Consider the following 22,407-nt stretch of genomic DNA (forward strand, 5'->3'; position numbering starts at 1 on the left):
GGAAAAGCTTTCATTCCCTAATAGTTTGAAGGACACAGCAAATAACAAGAGAAGAGAAAGATTTTATAAGAAGTTTTGTTATCTCTGCATTGCAACTACCCAGAAATATCCAATTTTCAAAGTAGGAGAAATAAGCCATACATTTACAATTTGTGAGTTAGTGACAAAAAATAAGACTCTAGTCATATTTTCATCATGCCTTCATTTTCACTTGTCACAGCTTGCTGGCAGGGGGTGTGGGGAGCCGGAATCTCTTTTCGGATTGACACCCACCATGTTCGCACAGGAGTTGAAGAGGAAGGCTTTGTAGAATCGTTGTAGAAGTTTAAGCAAAATGTGTCCACTTACTGATAGAAGCCACACATTTTTTCTCTGAAGTCAAGTTTTGATGTAAGCATAACTACAAATGGTTCAACTCGACAGTTTTGAGTTTCATACGCTGCCTGTCATCACTCCGAACTAACCTGTCAGTTTATGTTTTTAGTGTTATTGAAGAGGAAGAAAGGGGAATTTAATCAGGGCAAATCGATATTAAAAGTTAAGCCTTTTGATTAATTTTTTTAATATCTGAGATTATAGGAGAAAGAGAATAGTCATATTCCTCCTGGATATATGTACAAGAAATTCTAGAGACAACTGCTGTCAATACAGAGGGATTTGCATTATTAGTTATCACATATACTATTACCAGAGGTTGAAATCTTGGAATAGGAAGCATATATTCTGTGTCATTGACCAATCATTAGAAACTTAACCAGTTTCTCCTCACTTGAGATTTGAAATGCCAGTGACATCCTGATTGCTTCTATATCAAGGCAGAAAGCCTTTGAGGGTACAGAGGAAGGCTGATGTTTCAGTCTTGGTTTTGGGCAGGAAAATTGCACATCAATGTGCATGATATCCGTGTGTGTTCATTTTTTTCATCTGATCTATTTTCACTGTTTTTAAGCCTTTGCCTCTGTATTATTTCCTTCATGTTCCAGTGGAATAAGTGTTTCAATCGTTTTTAGCTGCAAGTCATCTATGAAAATGAAAAAAGTACTTTCACTTCAGTGAGTCTTTACTTGGTAGACTATACTGTGCATTTTTCACACAAGCCTTACCAAGCTAAAGCATTTGACAAATCACAGGAATAGCACAAAACAGTGAAACAAAGCACAGTGTGTCTCAGGGTAACCAATTCAGAGAATTTGAGTTATACACAGAAATGCTCTTAGAGCTTCACATGTCCATACACTGAGATCTCAGAAAACAAGTTTCCAGCTTCATAACTAAGCCTTTCATTTAAATGGACATCCTTGACACTGCAGTGCTTTGCTCTCTTCATGTCCCACTTGTATTAGAACCATTTGTTGGCCTCGTGGACACCATGTTGTTTGTGGGATCAGCCCCTTCCATAGTGGATCTTTGCACAATAAGATTTAACACCCTTCTGCAGAAACAATCCTGGCCAGTCAGATAAAATGACTTAAAGTATGAACAGCAGCTTCTCACAGGCATGCAATGGCAAAGCAGAAAGCTGGTATTTGGTCTAATAAAGGGACTGTAATTATACTGTGCATGGGGTGCAGAAACAACTGCCACTCTATCTCGTGATGTGGTTTTATTCCTTGATCAGCACCTACATACTGGTGTCTTAATTAATCACTGTAAATATGACAGGTTAGATTGATAAATGACAAATGTAGTTTTGCACTTGCTCCTGCTCCTTGAACTGTTAAGAGCAGGGCTTATTGTAAAGTGATGATCTCAGTTCCTCTGGAGGTGACACTGTTGTGACACTGTTACAGTGCCCATTAACAGCATGCCAGATGGAATTTTGTTCTGTACTCACACTCATAAAATGATACTCATGGTTGTGGGAATGACTGTGTTGGGAGCAAGGGATGACTTTTAAAACAATTTTTATATAAAATGGAAAGCAATTCATATGTGTAAAGTAAATGCACACGAATACAACTGACAGATATTTTCTGTTATATACCATGAATTACTTGTTCAACAAAACATCACAGAGGGACATGACAAAGGGGATTTGCTTGCTTTAAGGCTAATATTGGGGAGCTTAAAGATTAAGGCTATAATTAATGCATTTAATAAGACTTTTTTTGTCAGAAATAAATTTCGTCAAAAACACCTTTTCATGGCACTTGCTGAGGAGTCACGCTACTCAGAGAATTGCAGGTGAAAGTATGGAGGAGGAGAACCATACCATACCAGAGACTTGGGGCATACATTTTCTTGCCCCTTCTTAGACATGTAGTAGCAGTTCAACAGCACATGCTGTTGGCAGAAAACTCTTCTGCTATTAAACTGTTGGGTGAAATCAGAGCTGGGTTTCTATTCAGTAGCAAAGATAAGAGAAACATGATATTGAGATCACCACCTTTAACAATTGTGCTCCATCATCTTTGAAGCTGTGGTCTTAGAAACTGTGGTCCTAGGAAGTAACATGTGTTTTCTACCCAAAATACATGCTGGATACACACACTCCTCTATTTAACCACATGTTCTAGAGTCAGCAAAGTGGTGTTGGGTAGCAGACCCACCTCAGGAGAATTTTTGGGTTAGGTTTCTATTTCTGCAGTGGTTCAATGGTTTCCATTGCTTCTATTGATAGGTGAAGCTGTGAAAAGAATGTTGTCCTTGATTTCAGCACTTTGTGACATGGAGAAAGTGACCAAATTTACAGTTTGCATTGCCCTGCTGAAAAACATCTGAAGAAGACAAACTCACATTCCCATTCCAAATATTTAATTTTCATATTGTGCATTTAGATTTTCTCTGTGCTTTTCCTCCAGGTTGTTTCAGTGTTAGAAGGTGTGCTGTCTAAATTGTCAAGATATGATGAAGGCACTTTCTTCTCATCATTAGTTTCATTCACTGTAAGTGTTTGGACTCACAATGGTTCTGTTCTTCTTTCTGTGCATAATTCTGAAATGGTACGCAATCTGTAATAATAAGCACTTACTGTGTGTTGTTTTATTTTTAATTTTCTAAAGGTGAAAGCAGCTGCAAAATATGTTGACGTTCCTGTAAGTACAACCCTTTTAATTTTTTTTTTCTAGTGTTAATAAAAATTTAAAAAAATAGGGGTTTTGTTAGCTCACATTTTTTATTGTTGACATTTTGCTTTCCTACAGAGATTCATTATAGCTTTACACAGAGTATTTAAACAGCCACTACAGCCCTTAGAGGACATTTCATTTCCCTCAAGCAATGAGTAACTCTCAAAGCAAAACTTAGAAAGGTTATTCTCAATGTACTTTTTCAGTTGTGGAAGAGTGAGGATTGTAACTTAGATACTCTTCTGTAGGGATGTTTCTATCATTTGGCTAAATTGTTCAAATATACAGGATAAGCAACAAGTAAAAGCATCATACTTGAATATCCATTATTTATTGATTTCTTACTTCAGGATCTAATCTTGCTTATTTAATCTCTTGCTTGCTAAATCTCTATTTGATTTACCATAGCTTATGCAATGTTTGTGTGGCACAGATAAAAACTATAAAGGATAGCTGTTGGAGCTCTTTTATATATAAAGGCAAAATTCAGCTATTGCAATATTTTTATCAGAGTATCATAGTAGATCTTTTTAAAAAAGCAAGGAAGAAGTTATCAAATATTGTCATTATTACTGTCAATAAATATCCTTTGTTCTCTCACAAGTCTGTGTTCTCATCCCTTTTTGATGTGATTCTAAAACAATCTTAATTTTCCAAGCATAGCAAAAACATGACTAAAATTATTATTTTAATGGCCTTACAAGAAATAAAATTACAAATCTAGAAGAACACTGGATATGCTAGACTGTATGGGGGCCAGAAATCCTTTCAGCAGTTCTATACTTAAAAATATAATACTTGCAAGCTTAAATTAAATACTAAAAAGGAAAAATACCTGTTTCTGGAATTTGTTATTTTGCTATATTTGTTTTATTCATAAGATAGCAAATTGTAACATTTCTGTTTGGATTATATTTTCAGAATTTTTTTCATATTTAGTTACATGTGGACTTTTTGTTGAATTGTATAAATGCTCTTGTGTTTTATAAGAAAGAAAAAAAAGTAGGCCCAGTCCTGCATTCAAAGGAATGATCTCATATCAAATCCAGTTAATTTAGAATACCTCCTGTTCATATATTGCACTGTGGAGCTGCCCCAGAAGTTCGTTGGTGAGGCACTTAAGACTCAAAAGCCTAAAGAAAAAATTACTGAACAAACTACAAATTCATTGACTTCTTTTAGGTAACATGAAAAACTCTCCAAAGTACATAGAATATCTATGAGAAAGAGATGTCATCTTTTACCATTGGCCTGATACGTTGATGCTGAAGTTTACAATAAAGATGAGACTGAAAAATACCTTTGCCACAAGCTCAGGGGAGTATTGCGAGTCAGGTCACGCAGGGATGCACTGCTCCGGAGAGAGGGGAAGGCAGAGCAGGGAGGTGGTTGCTGGAGCCCCGTTGTCTTTCTCACATTCGCTGGATGGTGTCACTTGGCCTGAAGAGATGAGCAGATTATAGACAGACTATCAGGATCCTTGCACTTTTACAGCCCCTTTACTTTTCAGCTATCTCACACACCTCTTCCACAGCCCAAGATGTGAACTGGACTACAGCACTGCAGTTGTAAACTACAGGTGTAAACTGTACTTTCAAGGAGGCTATGGATCTGACCAAGGAAACATATTCCAAATTCTGGAGGATGTTTTTCCTGGATTGAAGGAGTTTGATAGTCTGGGGTTTAGTTTTGCTCCTTCACATTCTTCCCCTTGTTGTGAAAATGCAGTTGAGGCTGAGAAGAGACGTTACTGTCACAACTGACAGCAAGTGTCCTCTCTGAATAGGAGCTAAAATCAGCGGTTGTGGAAGATACAAATTGCAACTGCAAAAGGAGGCTGTAAGTCATCACATTACAAGGTCATCTCCTGGGCTCACATCTGAAGTGAGAAGTGGAGAGGGGAGCAGCACAGGGTGAGGAATTTACACTGAGCTCTTGGTCGTGTGATGGTAACCTAGCGAACCTGCACTGAATCTAATTAAATGCCTCGTGTGGCTGTATTTTGAACTGATAAGGTTTAAAATTTCTTGTGTGAAAGTGACTTAAAGGTGACTACAGTAGGCCCTCTCTTTTGATATAATTGCAAATATGTGGAAAATTGCACTTTTTTATATGACTGCATTCTGCCCCTGTGCCCCACCTCCATTCAAGGATCTCACGGGGTCATCTTAGCACTGTCCTTGGGATCCCTGAAACAGAGCTGTTAATCACTTGGTGGATCTTGGAGAGAAGGAAGTTGGTGGGGCAAAAGAAAAGGCCTTTGGAGTTTTTTGGAGTGTATGAATTCAACAGAATTTTTGATCTTTGATTACCAGGCTCAATATTTGGCAAAGAGGGAAAAATATGCTGGTTTATAGTGAAATAAGAAGAAACTAATTAGACCAAAGAGGTGTTACAAGAAAATGAAGGTAGTACTGAGCACAGAATCACAGAATCATCAAGGTTGGAAAAGACCTTGAAGATCATCTAGCCCAACCATTAACCTAACACTGACAGTTCTTAACTACACCATATCCCTCAGCGCTATGTCAGCCCAACTCTTAAACACCTCCAGGGATGGGGACTCCACCACTGCCCTGGGCAGCCCATTCCAACGCCTAACAACCCGTTCTGTAAAGAAATACTTCCTAATAGCAGAATATTTTAGAGAGGATGAGAGGTAAAGGGGATAAAAAAGTTAAAAGGTAAATAAAAATAGAAATAATAAAGGATTCAAAAAGAAAGAGGACATTCTTAGATTATTCTTGGTCATTTTGAGGAAAAGGTTATTTTTATTAATATTGGGAGGTGATTTGGACCTTAAATAGTTGGGCATGAAGATGCACACTCCCCAGAAGGCATCCCTCAACTTCTTGGAACCAGGGTGGGAAATGTAGACACAGACTTGCAGTTCATTTGGCAGATATGTTTGTAAAAATGTTGCTATTTACCCTTCCATTCATTAATCTTGCCAGAGAATTACGAATAACTCCATCCAAAAAAAGAGTTTCATCTTTTTTTTTTTGAACCTGTTTAAGAAAACATTCAACATAAGTCTCCATTTTTCAGAATGCCCTTTAGGAAGTGGGGTGTACACAGTCACAAGGAGCTCCCATTGCTTTTCCCAGCCATTGTGTATAGGGCTATATGGACACTGTGTATGTTTTGGTAATTGAAACACCAACAGAAATACTAGGAACAGTGCAAAATAACATAGACTGAGAAGAATAACAACAATGATGGCTTATGATATCCTAAAAATCTAGTTGCTATTGTGCTCTTTTTGTTGGTAATTGTCACAGTATGCTAGGCTCTGAAGTGAAAGAAATTATGGCTGCTGTTCACATGAAAGAAATCAAATGTTCAAAGGAAAATAACACAAACATTACAAATATAAGTAGTGCATAAAGAATGCAGTTTGTTCTCTTGTTAATGCTATGTTTTGATGTTTGGGAAATCAGGAGCTGATTTAGGTTACTTTTTTTTGAAAAAACAACTCACCCAAATGCACTATAACTCTTTGTTAGTTTCTCTTAAAACCCAATCAATCCTTAGGAGATGTAGAAGTACAACCTGTCTAGTTTTTTTCTTTTTTTTAATATTCTGTTCACAAAGCCAGTTAATTAATGAGAATAGGGAAAGAATGCAGTAGAATTGAGGGCAAAAAATGTATATTGTTAATCTCAAATTATTATTATTCCTCAATCATGTAGATAATTTCATTGTGTTCAGTTTCTCATCATGTAAGTCAGTTTTGCACACAAATAATTGTGTCTCTAGCTGGTCATTTCTACACACATTTGCCTCATTTACAAATATAACCAGAGCAATTACTCATACAAATTGAGCATCCAGTTACATGCATATGTATATACTGCTTTTTGTTCAGAAAGGTATGTTTAAATCCCTTTGTAGGAGCCAGTAATCTATGCCAGTCATTTAGAGGCCACAGAAGGAACCTAATCCTCCCTCACTTCATGTAGGCCACCTGTCATACCAAGTGTAGAGAGGCCATTTGAAGGACCCAGGGCTGACAGCAGTGCACAGCTCACACAATGCCAGTCCTCTCGCTCCGCTCTTGCCTTTATGCGGGGATCAAAGGTATGAAAAGGGGCCTCACACATGTGCCAGCATTTGACTTATGGGGTCCTGTAGAGGCCAAAGTAGGAACTCTGCCTCCTACCAGGCAGATACACATTGGGACCTTCCAGATACCTCCATTTCCAAATATCACACTTGTACTGCATGGCCTCATTTAGCTGGTTTTAAGAAACAAACTACTTTTTCTGGTAAATCAGTTTATTCAGGTGTGGCCATACTGTGCCATTCATTTTTAAGGAGGATTTACTTGGAGACCTCTATTTAAAAATGAAGAGTACATAATAGTCATTATCCTCATGCTCAGGGCTTCTCCTGCCTTCCTCCTCCTCTTCCTCTGATTAGCCAAACCTGGGAACTGGCCCATCATTTGTTTTAAGTCAGCAGTATTTTTGAGATACCTCTTAAATTGAGATCAGAAGGATGGCTGCTAATCAATAGGAAAGTTAAAATAACATAGTAGAACATAGTTATTTTCAGGGAAAAAGGATACTTTAATACCTAATTTTGTCATAGGAACTGTAGCATTTCGAAGACCTTTTGCACTACAGAATCAAGATCCTGGTGCAGACGCTTGCATGCCTCTGTTGCCCCATGATTGCAATGAAACTACACATATATGAAAATGTGTTTGCATAAATGCTTGCAGTGCAGAATCACAGCTTAAATTCTGCATGACAGTTCTCAAAATACAATTTTGGCCTTTGCCAAGGTTGTTTTTTTTCCTGTAAGATGTTTTAGAGGCAGGGAAAATGCATTGTATTTTTTCATTTAAGAAAAATATTATTTTGATAACCATGTGAGAATAAAATGTTACCTTTATAATAGATTGATTATACGAATGATATATCTTCTTGCCTGGCTTATGTATTTTCATTTGTAACAAATGAAGGGAGAGAGGATATTGTCATGAGTACAAGTAGTTTCTATTCCAGAAATATTTTATTGATATTTTAATTCTGTCATTCCAAAGCCCAAGTGATGAGCCTTGCAGTATTTAGAGGAGAAATTTCAGGCAGTGAAATTTTCTAACGTGCTCTTTCATTTGGTGGTGGACACTGAATAAGGAGCTCCTGTGTTCTCACAATAACCCCCTCCAGCTCATCACTCCTTTTCATTTCATTGTTACATCCACGCTGTAGTTAAAACGTCTCCCTCCAGGATGCAGGGGAGGGGAAGGGGGTGGAGAGGAGAGCAAACACAAAATGGGATGAAGTTTGTTATTATATAGTTAGACTCTAACATCTGTTCTCATCTTTGAAGCATTAATGCTTTGACAGGATAGCAACTCAGTAAAAATAGGGGTTTTTTCTTGGTCATATCAAGGGTACAAGTTAGTTTAATACTCTCTGATGCTAAGAAATGTTCTGTGACAAATGCCAAAGTGAGAATAACCATCACTCAAGTATTTACATTTTTTATTGAGATTTGTGACAGACTGCAGTATTGCAAAAAAATGCACAGAAACATAGGTGTATCTCTCCTGTGGGAAGAGCCTAATCTTCATGGCAGTATTAAGCTTGTTGCAAACCTTTCAGCAGCAAAATATTTGAATGCCTGGAAATCAAGGCAATGCAGCATTACTTTTGACTACGTGCCTCAGGCAAATTTTGCCAGTGGAAGCAATGTATGTCAATCATAATACAGCTTCTACATCATCTTGGAAACTGGAATAATGTATTTTGAAATTTGACTTCTTATTAAATAGACACTATGATAGTGTTTTCCAGTTTAAAGGGGGAAAGTTAAGCTGTTTCTTCTTTATCTGAATTTGTTGCTATGAAAAAGTGCCTGTCGATCTGGACCCACCTACCAGTGAATAGTAAAAGAGACAACCTGCACCTGTGGGATTAGGTGCAGCAGCAGGAAGTAAGAGCACTTGCAGTATATAATTAACAAGGGGTTTTTTTTTCCCCCCAAACAGCATGTTCATCTTGCCAGGTTAACTAGTGATTAACCCTAAAAAAGAATGTGCTGAAGCCTACACCCTTGTTTAAACTCATTCACTCGCCAGTGTATTCAGTTACTTGTGTAACCAGTGACAAAGTAACCCTATTTACAACTCTTCATTTCCTGGTATTTTATTTGATGTCTTTGTGTTTCCAGTTTCTCTATTCATCTCTTTGTTTGGTTGTCTTTCATTTTCAGATAGGCAAAACATCTTGTCTGCTGTTCTGAATAAAACAAGCCTACAATAACTTTTTATCTATCATAAAAACCCACTTTTTTTCTTGGGGAAGTTTTCAGGCAGAATACCTTTTTTTACACTTATCTGGATAAATATACCAGGTTAAATTCTTCTCCCAAAGATGTGCAAATAACTCTCTCCCATTAACTCAGCAGATGTTCTGCCAGAGATTCAGAGAAACAGAATTTTTTATATTGGGTATAGATGTGGAGACTGAGTTGCTTAAATCTGTCTGATATTAGTAATGAAATGCCCCTTGTGAGAGTTGCATGAAATATACGTCAATTTCTGTCTGTTTTTCTTTTTAAGGTACATCCAATTGCTTAATTGTTGCTTGGTTTTTTTAGTCTACATTAATCTGGGTTTTTTTTCTGAAGTTTAATAGTCCAGAATAGAGCAATAGAGGATCGTGTAATCAGAGGTCCCCATCAAATACATAATCCCTATTAAAAAAAGTTAAAACTGAAATATATAGCACTAAGCCTGTTTTGATGCTTTCTTTTCTTCTTTCACATTTAGAGAAAACAAGTAAAGTCAATGCATGCATTATGAAGAGATAATGAAGTATCTTGCAATGATTTTGGTGAGATTTTAAAACAGACAGTCATACTGTTGGAGTATTGATAATCTTCCTTACCCAGACATATTTCTACTGTGGGCAGACACTGTTTAAAAGGAAAATTAATTTTTTTTTCCACAGCAATTTCAAAGATAATTATCCTGCACACATTAAAGAAGGATGAAGTGTTTTAAAGAACTGTAATTCTAATTGGTAAATGTCACCAGCTGTTGCAGTTACACTTACTTGTGTATATTCTTTTAATGATTACCCTCCTGTGCCACAAGCTACATGAAAATATATTCACTAGGTGTGAAATTCCCATATGTCACAGCTTCAAGACTAGGTAAACATCTCAAAGATAAGGGGAGAGTTAATGCTGATGGGAAAGGTTATTCTTCAGGTTTGGCTGTCTGCAGGATCAACATTTTTTATTGAACGTAGTAAAAGAAAAAATTGCATGAATCGGGGAACCATTAGGTTTTAGCATTCAATGGAAGATTCATTTATACATTTGAATATATATCTTCAAGAACTATAATCAGCCTTTCGTTTGTTAGATTATCTCCTTCACCTACCCCTGGAGATTTCAAAATATTTTCCCATTATCCCTCCAAGTTAAAGCTAGTCCAACTCCCATAAATTGTTAATCAGGTTTTAGAAAGTACATAAGGTTTCAACGCTGGTTGTATTCTTTTATACCATGACAAATGAGTATACTAAGGTAAGATATGGAGCTTTCTGTTTTAAGTCTCCTTCACTTTATGATTTAGTTTATCTAAAAACATTTCTGTCACTTTATAATGAAGGCACATTTTTATGAAAGAAATCTGTTGATTTCTGTGAACCAGGTTTTCCAACAGAAAACTGTTTCATCTATTGTAATCTTATGTTTTCATTTCTGTGCTTAGGATCAAGGTGTGTAACTTGAATGTAAATATAAATGGTCCTGCTTTCCTCTTAAGAGTTTCATGTAGGCATGTATGTATGTGATAAGTTTTTGAAATTAACTTTCATTGCCTCTGGAATGACCAATCCAAATGTGCAGGAGACATTTCAGTTTTTCAGTGTGAGTTTTGGAGATGCTAGGAGTGTTAAACCAGGCCATCGTTCCACATTTAACTGTTACTTTTAAGAAATGAAACTGCCACTGATGCACATGTATAAATGAAAAAGAAAACCTTCTTATTTTAGATCATATTCCTATACATGTAGATTCAGGAAAAAAGAGATGCAGCTCATGATCCAAGAGGTTTCACTCACTGCAGTTTTGAGGGGCAAATGCTCTCATCCTATTACTGAATGGCAGTTTCTGGACGGGTATTAGTTTGGACGTGTTGCACCTTTCCTTCCCTCTTGTGCTCAGACCTGTTCATATACATTATAATATATTACATACAAGATAATAAGGAATGAGAAAAATTAAAAGTTATCCTCTTGTAGAGTAGAAAGGAAGCCTCAATATAAAGTTATATGTATCTATTTAACTATATGAGCATGTTTATGCATACAGAACTTTAAAATATGCTAAATATTTTACTCTTACAGCTTTGTATGTATGCTGTTTTCAGACAATGATAGCCTCTAAGAAATAGAGACAACTTATGCCTGGGAATTCAGGGGCTGGGTATAGCTGCTTTTGTCCTCCTTCCCTAGAGCTGTTAATTAGTCTGTGCAGAGTCAGTCTTGGCCAAATTGGAATTCTTTATAAATAACTTTGTGCTAAGGCTTGCTGTAAAGTATTATAAAACTTAGCCTTCTTTTGCATGATGAACTTTAAAAACTATTATTTGGGAGCAAGTGATACTTTTGCAAACTTGCTCACACAGAGCATTTCCAGAAGACTTTCCAAAGTGCTTATGTTCATTCTTGGTTCCTGTTCAAGAAAGATGAACTCCTGATCAGCTCTGCATATGCTGCCAGGAAAAGGGGTGTTGCAGGCTGTTAGGGGCTTTAGTGTGCAACAGTGGCTACAGAGGTCCAGAAGTCTCAGCTGGGCAGGAGAGAGCAGTTTCAGCCACCACTCTGGCTGACCCGACACAGTATCACATACAGACCACATGTCCTAGCCTGTCCCATGTTTGGGAGTGTGATATGAAGATTATTCCTACTCTGCTATTCATACAGAACAGAGATCGGTACAAGAAGGGAAACATTTCAGCCCTTCCCTAGTCATCCTCTGAGCTAATTGTGCCAGTACAACAGTTTCAGAAAAATAGGGTTACAGGTCTACTCACATACCAACCTTTTTATGCCGTTGCTCTTGGGAAAATGCTTGAACTTAGTTTGAATCGGAATTAGTAGAAGCTAACCTCAAACATAAAATTCAGCTGTACATTGAAAGTAAATAGCAACAAATCTGAGGCAATTAAAAAGGAACCAAATGCTTTTTTAAACTATTTTCTGAATGTGATAGCAGTATCTGGACCTTGAGGGTGGAGTAGCTATGAGAGCCTCACTGACGAAAAAGGAGAAAATGTCCAAGTTTGCCATTGAAATTGCCAGAGCCGAGACTTCATTCCATTACATATGGCAATGTAGATTTGTGACTGCAAGCATCCATAAATTATAACACTGAGAAATGTATTAATAGTGAACCCTCCTGAACTTGGTAACTAACCCAGAATTCACAGCAGATTTAGTAAATACAGTTTATACATGTGTGAACATTGTAACATAATCTCAGTTTTCATATGTTTAAGCATAACTGCTTATAAGTCTCAATTGTTGAGTGGTCTATCTCCTTCTTTTCCCACTACTTTCTCCCTTACTTTATGTCTCCACAGAAACCAGGGATGGATCTAGCAGACACCTACATTATGTTTGTTCGACAAAACCAGGATATACTTCGAGAAAAGGTCAATGAGGAAATGTACATAGAGAAGTTATTTGATGTAAGTAACTTCCCTTGCAAACCTTGCTGGTATGACTATTACATCAGAAGGGATACGTTGCGTTTTGATGATATTCAACAAGCCATTCAGATGTTCTCTCCTGTTGATCATTTTTTCTTTTTTTATTTACCATCTTCAGCTGTCAAGGGTGTCCTTTCTTTAAGCATTTTCTGCATGAAATTTTGAAGTGCTAGAAGGCATAAATAAAACTGGTAGAAGGTTATTTGAAATAGTCATTTTTCCACTGTGAGTAGTCCAATTTTATTCCATCTTTTGATTTTAAATGTATTAATAGAGAGAATTGGATTGGTGTAGTTTGTGGGCTCCACTGCAGACCTAATTTCCCTAAATAAAGAACTTGGACATATAACTGCTTGCTCATATACAAAAAGAGGCCACTTTTGCCAGGTACATCTACGGGTTTGACTGATACTTTCATGGAACGACTTTCAGAATTTTGTTTTATGGATTTTTAGTTTAAGACCTATACTTTCTTAAAAGCTGACCGAACATTTATTGAATTCTTGAACTTGTTCTCAAAATTCCAATCCCACTTCTGCAGGTTCAGAGTAATCCTTGTCCTCATTCTTGAGGCCCACACATTGCTAGCCAGCCTGTATCTTTGCAATAACTTCCCTCAGCTTCAATACTGGCTCCCACAGCCTCCCTCCACTCATTCCTTTGCCCTGATTCCTCCTCTTTTTGTTAGAAATGATAACCTACTCTTACCAAAATTTTTCTCATACAAGGCTCTCCTGTAAGACCACTAGCAATACTCTTGGGCATACTTCTGCTCATTCAAGTTCTGACCACTAATTTATGTCTAGTATGTCCCTTTCTGAGTTGTATGAAGGAGAAGCTGTACGCAGCTGAAATTTTACCTTCTGCATAAATTCAAAGCACTACACAAGTATACATGTCTAAAATAAAAGTTATTTTATTATAAATTTGGATCAATTTACAGTGATGTCAGTCACTTATGTAGGAATTTGAGCAGGTCAAGAAGTAATCTCTGGCACTGTGCAATGCAATTTATTATGAAACAAACTCTGGAACATAATACAGACTTTGAAATGTATTTATTTGTGTGTCATCTCCTAAGTATTTTAGAAAGCTTTGCTGGCAGTTTCATTTAATTATGCAAGTTACAGCAAATGTTTTCATAACAGCAATTCACAGCCTTTACTGTGACACTACAGTTGTGGCAGTCACAGAAGGTCCCATAACATAGACTCTCAGCCATGGTATGTCATGTCAGTGTTTGTTGTTTGTTAGACTGGGTGGTCAAAATGAGACTTATCTCTCAGATTTTATATCTCCAGACACTCCCAGGCAGCTTTACAAAAAAAAAGTATCATCTGTTTTAATAAGCTAAGTGCTAATATGTGTGAAAAGAATGATTTTATAAAAGCTTTGATGCCCTGCAGGGGTAGAAAAATTATCATCCATCCAGCTGGCACCTTCACAAAGTACTAAAACCACATTAGCAACTTCTGCTTCAGTTTGCTTTTGCACTGAATCTGCAAGCATATGTTTCATTTTCAAGTTTCTATTTTTTTGTTTTTCTTTGGGGTTATTTTTGCTTATGTTGTGATTTTCTGAATGTTAATAAAATTATATGCCTAAGGCCAAGTCTAACTCTCACTGGAGAGACCACATTGACTTTGTTGATGTAGTGGGATTGGACCAAGCCTTAGGCTATGTCCACAGCAGTAAACTGGCCAGGTCCTGGGTACAGGCCTGAGAACTTGCAAGTGATCACCCATTCAGCCATTAGCGTGGTTCCTGGCGTGATTTTGGGTTAGACCATCTAGCACTAACCCAGGGACAAGGCCTCAGTACAATTGGGTTAGCATAGGTCGAGAACCTCTTCCAAGTTTCATTTCAACAATCAAGCTTTTCATCACAAGAAAACATCTCTTGTATGGATGCAAGTCATGACATAGCACTTTTGTCTTTGAGACACAAAACCATTCTTGTCTCCTTTTACTCAGTAGTACACGTTGTATGCTGTCATGGAATGCTTGTAGCTGTAAGGAAAGAAAGAAGATGTACATGATAAGTATTCTGTGTATCAAACATCTATGTATATCTTTATTTTTCCTTATATATGGTAGTATCACATATCTACATAACATCAGACTAGGAGATATAACCAATTGGACAGATTCAAATAAATGCATTAACGAATAAGTAAGCTCATAACATGCAGAAATTTAAAACAATGGTATCTCACTGTGTTAACTCACTTTTTCTGAGATTAATTCAGATTTAGAACAGTATGATTGAACAAGATTTTGCCCATGATTTTTGGAAGTGTTTTTTTAATTAGTGTTCTTTATAGGTGTTGTTTAGAAACCCAGTTCTATCAAGTTATATTTCAAGAAAGGAAAAAAATTATTCACATTTTTGTGTAAATATGCTTCAAGACATTTGACTGGCTACAGTTTTAAATCACAGTTGATTTCCCCTTAAAATACATTGTATTTGTATCAGATAAGAAATCATCAGCCAAGCGAAATAGGAAAAGTGCATGTCTGTGCTTCAGACAGGGAAACACCTCATCCAGAATAACTAAAAAAACCCAGACTGTTCTGTGTGCTAGAGCTGTTAGTTATAAATATAGACAAGATCAGGCCTCAGATGCTATTTTAATCCCCAAAAATGTATTATTACAAACTATTTATGCACAGATTTCATTGACTTGATTCAGGGCTGATATATACCAACAGTGATTACAGTGACCAAGAGAACAGGTTGTCTATCAAATGAAGTAATGTACCTAACAAAGATCATTTAAATATAATAGTATTGATACAAGTACAAATGTCTGCCAGTGGGTCACCATATGTTAAGGCTAGAAGTTGGAAAATTTTCTGTCTACCTGAGAAGTCTCAAACTAGGGAGAAGACAAAAACTGCGCATTTTTTTATGGTGGTGCTTGATAAGCCTGGAAAATCACTGCCATGCTATACAAAATGTGAAAATCAGGAGAATGGAGTTTAAGCTTGTGATATGAATCCTTACATATGAGAAGCTCAAATCTCCAGGGGACATTTAAAGAAGACTGGGCTGCTATTTTTTTCTGAACCATTTTTAAACCATTTAAATCGTATCCTTCAGTACCTCTGCTGAACATGCAGCAGAATGAAGGTGGTTATTTTTTTCCTTCCTTTCCTCTGAAAAACTTGTCTTCTGGGTGCATTTCATTCTTATCTCCTCCAGAAAGGGTATAGAAGGCATGCAGAACAATGTGGCTTGGTGGTCCTAGTAGCACTGATCTCTCCCAGGTCAGTGTGCCATCTTATTGTTCTCAAAATGAATCACCAGATTTGGAGTGACAAAGATTTTTTGCTTGGTCAGTTTGTCAGGGACACTTAGAACTTTTTGTCTTCCTTTGCGCTCTGGGACATGGTCTTCTTCCTAAGATCAGCTGGGAATTTTACCTATCAAATTCCTTCCTGTCAAAGGAACACAGGACATTTATCTCCTCCTGTCATGCTGGAGCAACTTATAGTTGTGGGAGGTTTTTTGTTTGCTTGTTTGTTTTTTAACACCACAGATCTTAAAGAGCACTAGAAAGGTTTTGTAATGTGTTGTACATGTGGATGGTCTGCAGTAGCTCTGGATTAAATGTCTGGTTCATGTTCATGATTTCTGAAGGCTCAATTCAATCAGTGATTCACGTGATTCCTTCCAATCCCATTCTCCACTGAAGTAAACCAAGACGATGAAATAGCATTGGGACAAGTTTTTCTAACAAACTCAAATGAAACAAACTTTTCTACCATTAATGCTGCAGTATAGGTAGCTTTAATGTATAACAACTAAATCATGAAGACAGGCACTACAGTGTTTAATGATTACAAATTTGGTTAAAAGCATCACCCACTGAAACTTTTTTAAAGTTTAATCACTTAAACCAAGAACTCGTTTTTTAAAATAATGTTTAGTAAAATGTTTTAGAAACAAACTTGTACTTTTTTTTTTTAACCGGTGTTTGAAAAATACTTATTTTTAGAAAAGGCTGTAAAAGTAGCAGTTGGTGAATGGGAAAATGAGGTATTTAGAACAGAATTACAGAATAAATCTAAAATATTACTAATTATTATTAAGGCCCCTCTTATTTATAAAGATAATCTGCTTGATGGATTATGTAAGAACATTTGTGCAGCCTATCAAAGAACAGTGCTGTGTATCTGATCACAAAATTAACAGAAGTAAAAAATATCCCACTATGAAATTCCCATGGGATCTGGTTCTACGCTATCAAAATCAATGGGAATTTTACCATTAATAAATGCAGTGCTGTGTCCATAAACGTGCCAGGTGTTCATCGCTGACTAGGCTTAGATTCATGTTTCTACCTGAATTTTTAAGATGGAACTAATAAGTCTTGAACTCCTGAGCATTTTAAATTACTTTAGACTTATAAATTAAAAACTGTTTCCTTTAAAACAAAATTGGATTTTGTTAACAAACCAGCTTAAAAAAGATAAGTCATTTTTCATAAAGCACTATTTAAAACATCAATGCAATAGTTAATTTCTGTAGTAATGTGTAGTTCCTAAGTGCCTCTTGGGTAGATTCTTGCTTTCTTGTACCTGTTAATTGCACATTGTCCTGGTTTAACCAGGATAGGGTTAAGTTTCCCCAGCAGTGGGGGGGAGCTCTAGCCGGGTTATTCAGATACCATGCGGACGTCACATCCTGGCAGGTCACATTTTCCTGGCGCGGAGCGCGGTGCACTCGTGGTTTTGTACATCGTGCTTCAAACTGCTGTATTTGGTAGCTATTTTGCTCTGTTCATTGCTATCACTATTACTGTTATTGTTGTTGTTGTTGTTGGTTGTGTTGCTATTGCACTGTTGTATTAAACCTTTCCTTATTTCAGTCTTGGGGCTTTGTATTTCACTCCCTTTGTGGGGGAGGGGCAGCGGCCGTGTGGTCTCAGACCCCAGCAGAGGCTAAACCACCACACACATGAAGTATAAATATTCTTGTCCAAACACAGAAAAAATTAATTTCAAACATTTTCCCTTCAAAACGCTTCTTGGTTTATTTGCCATTAAGAGCATTATCTTATAGGTTATATTTGTGTTGGGTCTGTTGTGAAAAACTTACAGTGTAAACAGATGTATGATTCCAATTTTATTAAGACTTATATATACATATCCAATTATATATACAAATATATATCCAATTACATATACAATGAAATCTTTATGCAATATTTGATTGCTGCTTTGAGAAATAAAGAACGGTTTAAGAGAACGGTTTTAACACATCAGTGTTTAGCCATTGATGCAACTTAAAGGTTTTCCAATTTTTTTAAGTTTTAATTTCTGGGAAACCTGTTCACAAGTGTACCATAAACATAAAATAGTCAGAGTGCGCATCCTGTAAGGTCATCATTGGCAACAGGTCCCTTCATTACCTTGTACAAGATGGCGCCTGTAAGCAGATGTTGATTTTGGCCCTGATCGCCCATCTCTTCTGGGTGTGAAACTGGTGTGGTGTGGCTGAGTAGTCCTGTTAACTTCAGAGGGACTGCTCATGTAGGAGAATTTCCTCGGGGTTGTGGCCTCTTGCGGGGTAGCAATTCAACAAGCAGTGTAAGAGATGTTAACGGCAGGGAACTCATACAACTGTCTTTGGAGCGCAGAAAGACAGAACGTCTTTATGAGTAGTATAAATGCTTAAGCACTCCAGATCTACGTAGCTGGTTTTGGCTTTTGTATTTCAAAAGTTCAGATGTAATGTGATATTCTTTTTCTGTTGAAAAAAATGCTTGTATATTTCCTGGAATGTTAATTAATTGCTAGTAGTGTTCTGGTATCACATTATTTTCCTTTTCCATTAGTAGCAAGGATGGATGATTTAAGTTCAATGATGTACTTGAGGTTATTTGAGGTAGTAATTATTCTCCAAAGATTACTATGTCATGTACTTCATTCTATGCCTAAATGGAGATATGAAGTACTCATCTGATTCATTTCTGTTTGCCATCATACCTGCAAGTACATTTTTACCAAATGCTTTATTCAATTGCATCATTTCTATAAGTTTCCTGACCTTTTACAAAAAATGTGTTAAAAATGTGAAAATGCTTCTCTATGGCAAGTGAGTTAATCTTCAGTTGGTGTTACACAGCTAAGAGGAACACTTATTTTAAATGTGAGTTTTCTGTAGTACCAATGCCTTGTGTTCTCCATGTCTACCTCAAAAGCACCATTACTGTAGTATTTTGTATTCAACAATGTTTTTCTAGAAAATTTCAATTGTGATTTTTTTTCTCATTCTCAAATTGCTTCCTGTCACATTAATTTTAATAAGTAATCTTTACTTTCATTGTTATGTAATTATTTGCAAGTGTGTGATTTGACAAAAGGTCTACTTTTTGATCTAGATTACATGCCAAGGCAACTTCAGCAAGTTGAGACTAGGACTGGTTAAAGGCCACATTTAAATCAAAAGCCGTGTTTGTATTAACCTCTGAGAAACATGAGAGGACCGTGCCTAATTACTTAAAAGAGATTCAACAAAAATGGATTGTAGCTTGTTGATCTTCTTATTTCTTTGATATCTCAGAATAATCTTCAAGAAATATGTGGGCTTCTTTCTCAGATTCTTGAAATTTGATCACAGTGCAAAATTGTCCTTTGGCGCAAACCCAGAAATACACATCTTTGCATGGTGCACCTGGACATATGTGGCAGGTCTGGTAGAATCAGCTAATTAACAACACAGGCTTAAACAGGCACCTCATCTGGCAGTGTAGTTAGTTGCCTGATGGTGCTCAGCAGGATTTGGTAGTGCTTTTTATTTTTCTATCCTAATGGTCTGCTGCCCACCTAATTTTGCCTTATTGTCAGCCACTACTTACCGCAGCTTGAGGCCCTCCCAGGAGGCTAAATTATTATCAAAGGATTAGGGAGATGTAGCCTTGCAGCTCTGACATTTCTGATTACTTGTCTATGCCAGAACACTAATTAGCTGTGACTAATTAAGAAAAATGTTCCTGCCATAGAAAACCATTTAAAAGAACTGAGAAGTAGAAAAGCAATTGAAAAGCTGAGCAGTGCTCAGATTTGCCGATGCTCTTTAGATTTTCACCAAAGTCTTAACTCACCTTTAATTATGTCTAATATTTTATAGGGAAAATAGAAAGCTTTTAATATAAGAACCACTCTGCAGTTTTCTCTTGATCTAAAGACATTCCTGTAATTTTAAAAGAGTTTGTCATGTCTTTTTTGGAGAAAACTGTAGGCAGTATCACCAAATGTGGACTGAAAAAGTGAATTATATTAACATGCTCAAATATATGAAACTCTTCTGCAAGATGGAAGCAACATCTAGCAAATTTACTGTTCAAAGTCTTTTCAAAGGTCACTAAATTATTCCTGATGTTTTCAGGTTAGATTCACCTCATCTTTGGAGATATAAATTTCTATAAAAGAACAACAGTTCATATGAAAGCTGAAAAATGTAACCTTCATCTGATTTCACATAGTATATAAGTTTTCTTTGATTATTTTTTTTTGGAATATGCTGAGGAGTGCCCACTCTTGGAGTGTGCTGATTATGCTGCTATGAATCCAGCAAAGCTCAGTACTGTTGAAATCAATAGGACCACAACACACTTAAAGCAAAGCATGTGCTTCAGAGTTTGCTGTTTCAGGATCAGAATATTCAGCACTTTGTAAGCTGTTTTACACTGTAACTGAGAGTGTTTCCTCTAGAGGAAACTGTAACACAATGACTGGTTTTGATATGTTTCTGATATGATACATTTCCCCTCTTCGTTTTTTATGCCATTTTTAATTTTTGAATTTCCATCTTGTTGTGTACCGAACAGCCCAAAAAGATATAAAAAGGATTTCTCAAGACTTTATGTATCCCATAGTCCAGCCTTCATTGAGTATTCATAGAATGAATGTCTGACACCTTCTTCACACTAATTCAATCATATTATTTAAATCTTCCCAGTGGGGGAGTAAGAAACTATGAAATAGATACTCTGATATCGTGCTAAAAGAACTCTTTGGGTATAAAAGGGAAATAGAGAATTATTTTTCAGGGCACTAAATCTCATATCCTGATATTCAGAATTTCTTATGCTGTCCTACCCCCTAATTTCCCTGACTTGTGTGAGAAGCTCACTTCTTTTGAAAATAAATAAATAAATAAATAAAATGTTATGAAAAGGCAATTTAAAATGTGCGTCATGAGTCAAAAGAAGGAAAAAAAAATCCCAAACTCAGGATTTTAAAGCCCATCTGATATTTTTTCTGAGGGAATTTTATCAATCAAGGGTGGAACTATGAGGGTTTTTTGCTTGTTTGTTTGGGGAGGGGCTATAACATTGGGAGCTTCCAGTACAGTTTCCCCATAGACATTTCTGGTCTATACTGTTCGTTCATTTATTTAACTTAGTTAAATGCATCTATCCATCACTCACAGTATCCATTCACTAAAAACAATAACAATTCTCTCAAATAAAAGAGAACTCCTTCCAACATCCAGGCACAATTTAGTCCTTTAACCTTTTTATCCTGCTAGGCACAAAGTAGCAGCATCTCATTCCAGGCACTGCATTTTTTTTTCTTATCTGGATGGCTTGAAATGTGTCTAGCAACTTAATGGAATCAATTGAGTGTGGACAACTATAAAAATATAAAATAGCACTGAAACTTTAGATGAGTCTGTCAGTAAGTGTTAACTGTGGCTGCAGCTTTCACATTCTACACAGTCAAGAGAAATCAATAAGGATTGTACCATTTATATTGTCTTACCTAATGTTTGTTCACCATGAAGTGCCAGGCACAAGCACCATCTAGGGAATATTGATTTCTTGATGTACTGTAATTCACACACGTATAAACAGCAGGAGAACCTTGTGGCTTCTCAAACCTTACTTGCAGGTTTGATATTTATACTTGTATTTCATTTGGGTCAAGCTTAGTTTAAAAAGGAAAATCAAGGAAAAGTCTGCATAAGTCTTCACAGACAGACAGAAAACCACATTGTTGATCATATTACAAGAAATATAGTGCCAGAAAGCATAGGAATAACCTAGTTTTACTATAATGAGCCTGGAGTAACAGAAAGAGGTTGCTCTGTTGTAAATCAAAATAGTACCAGGTGAGGATGCTGCAGAGTGCTCTGACAAAGTCAGTGATTCATCAGTGGAAAGAGCTTCTTAAACTGTTTGATCATGGGGAACTGAAGCTTTAGTGCTGATTTCAGTGTGCAAAAGTGTTGACCTATATAGAGATGATTTCTTTTAAATCGTTTTCAAGTATTTCATCATATATTTTCTTAATTTACACTGCATTGACTATCCTTTGTATTATACTGTACTAAAAGTGTTGACAGTGTACAAGGAAAACAGTACAAATTAATAGAAAAACCACCTCAAGAAAAAGCAACACAGCTGTAAATTCTGCATAGCTGAAAGAGTGCACATGGCAATAGGGTCAGAGGTGGAAAGGAGAAAACCAGGCACCTGCCCAATCCAAGGCCACTTGCTCCAAAGAGATGAGGGGAGGAGAGAAGCAAAAGGGAAGCAGGAGGCTGGAGCAGCGGTCCAGTGTGGTGCCCAAGCAATGTGGAACAGGA

The 22,407-nt window shown here is 36.7% G+C and overlaps 1 protein-coding gene across 10 annotated transcripts in view; it reads left to right on the plus strand.

The window, feature by feature from the left end:
* CADPS2 (calcium dependent secretion activator 2) overlaps positions 1 to 22,407 on the plus strand; it is a 321,289-nt gene that overhangs the window by 285,185 nt on the left and 13,697 nt on the right. For all 10 annotated transcript variants that reach the window (XM_074870153.1, XM_074870154.1, XM_074870157.1 and 7 more), the window contains 3 exons: positions 2,802 to 2,885; positions 3,003 to 3,035; positions 12,679 to 12,786. In XM_074870153.1, the coding sequence (XP_074726254.1) occupies positions 2,802 to 2,885; positions 3,003 to 3,035; positions 12,679 to 12,786 (225 nt within the window). The remainder of the gene's footprint in view (positions 1 to 2,801; positions 2,886 to 3,002; positions 3,036 to 12,678; positions 12,787 to 22,407) is intronic.

The sequence above is a fragment of the Strix uralensis genome, chromosome 5, assembly GCF_047716275.1.
Source record: "Strix uralensis isolate ZFMK-TIS-50842 chromosome 5, bStrUra1, whole genome shotgun sequence".
Classification (NCBI taxonomy): domain Eukaryota; kingdom Metazoa; phylum Chordata; class Aves; order Strigiformes; family Strigidae; genus Strix; species Strix uralensis.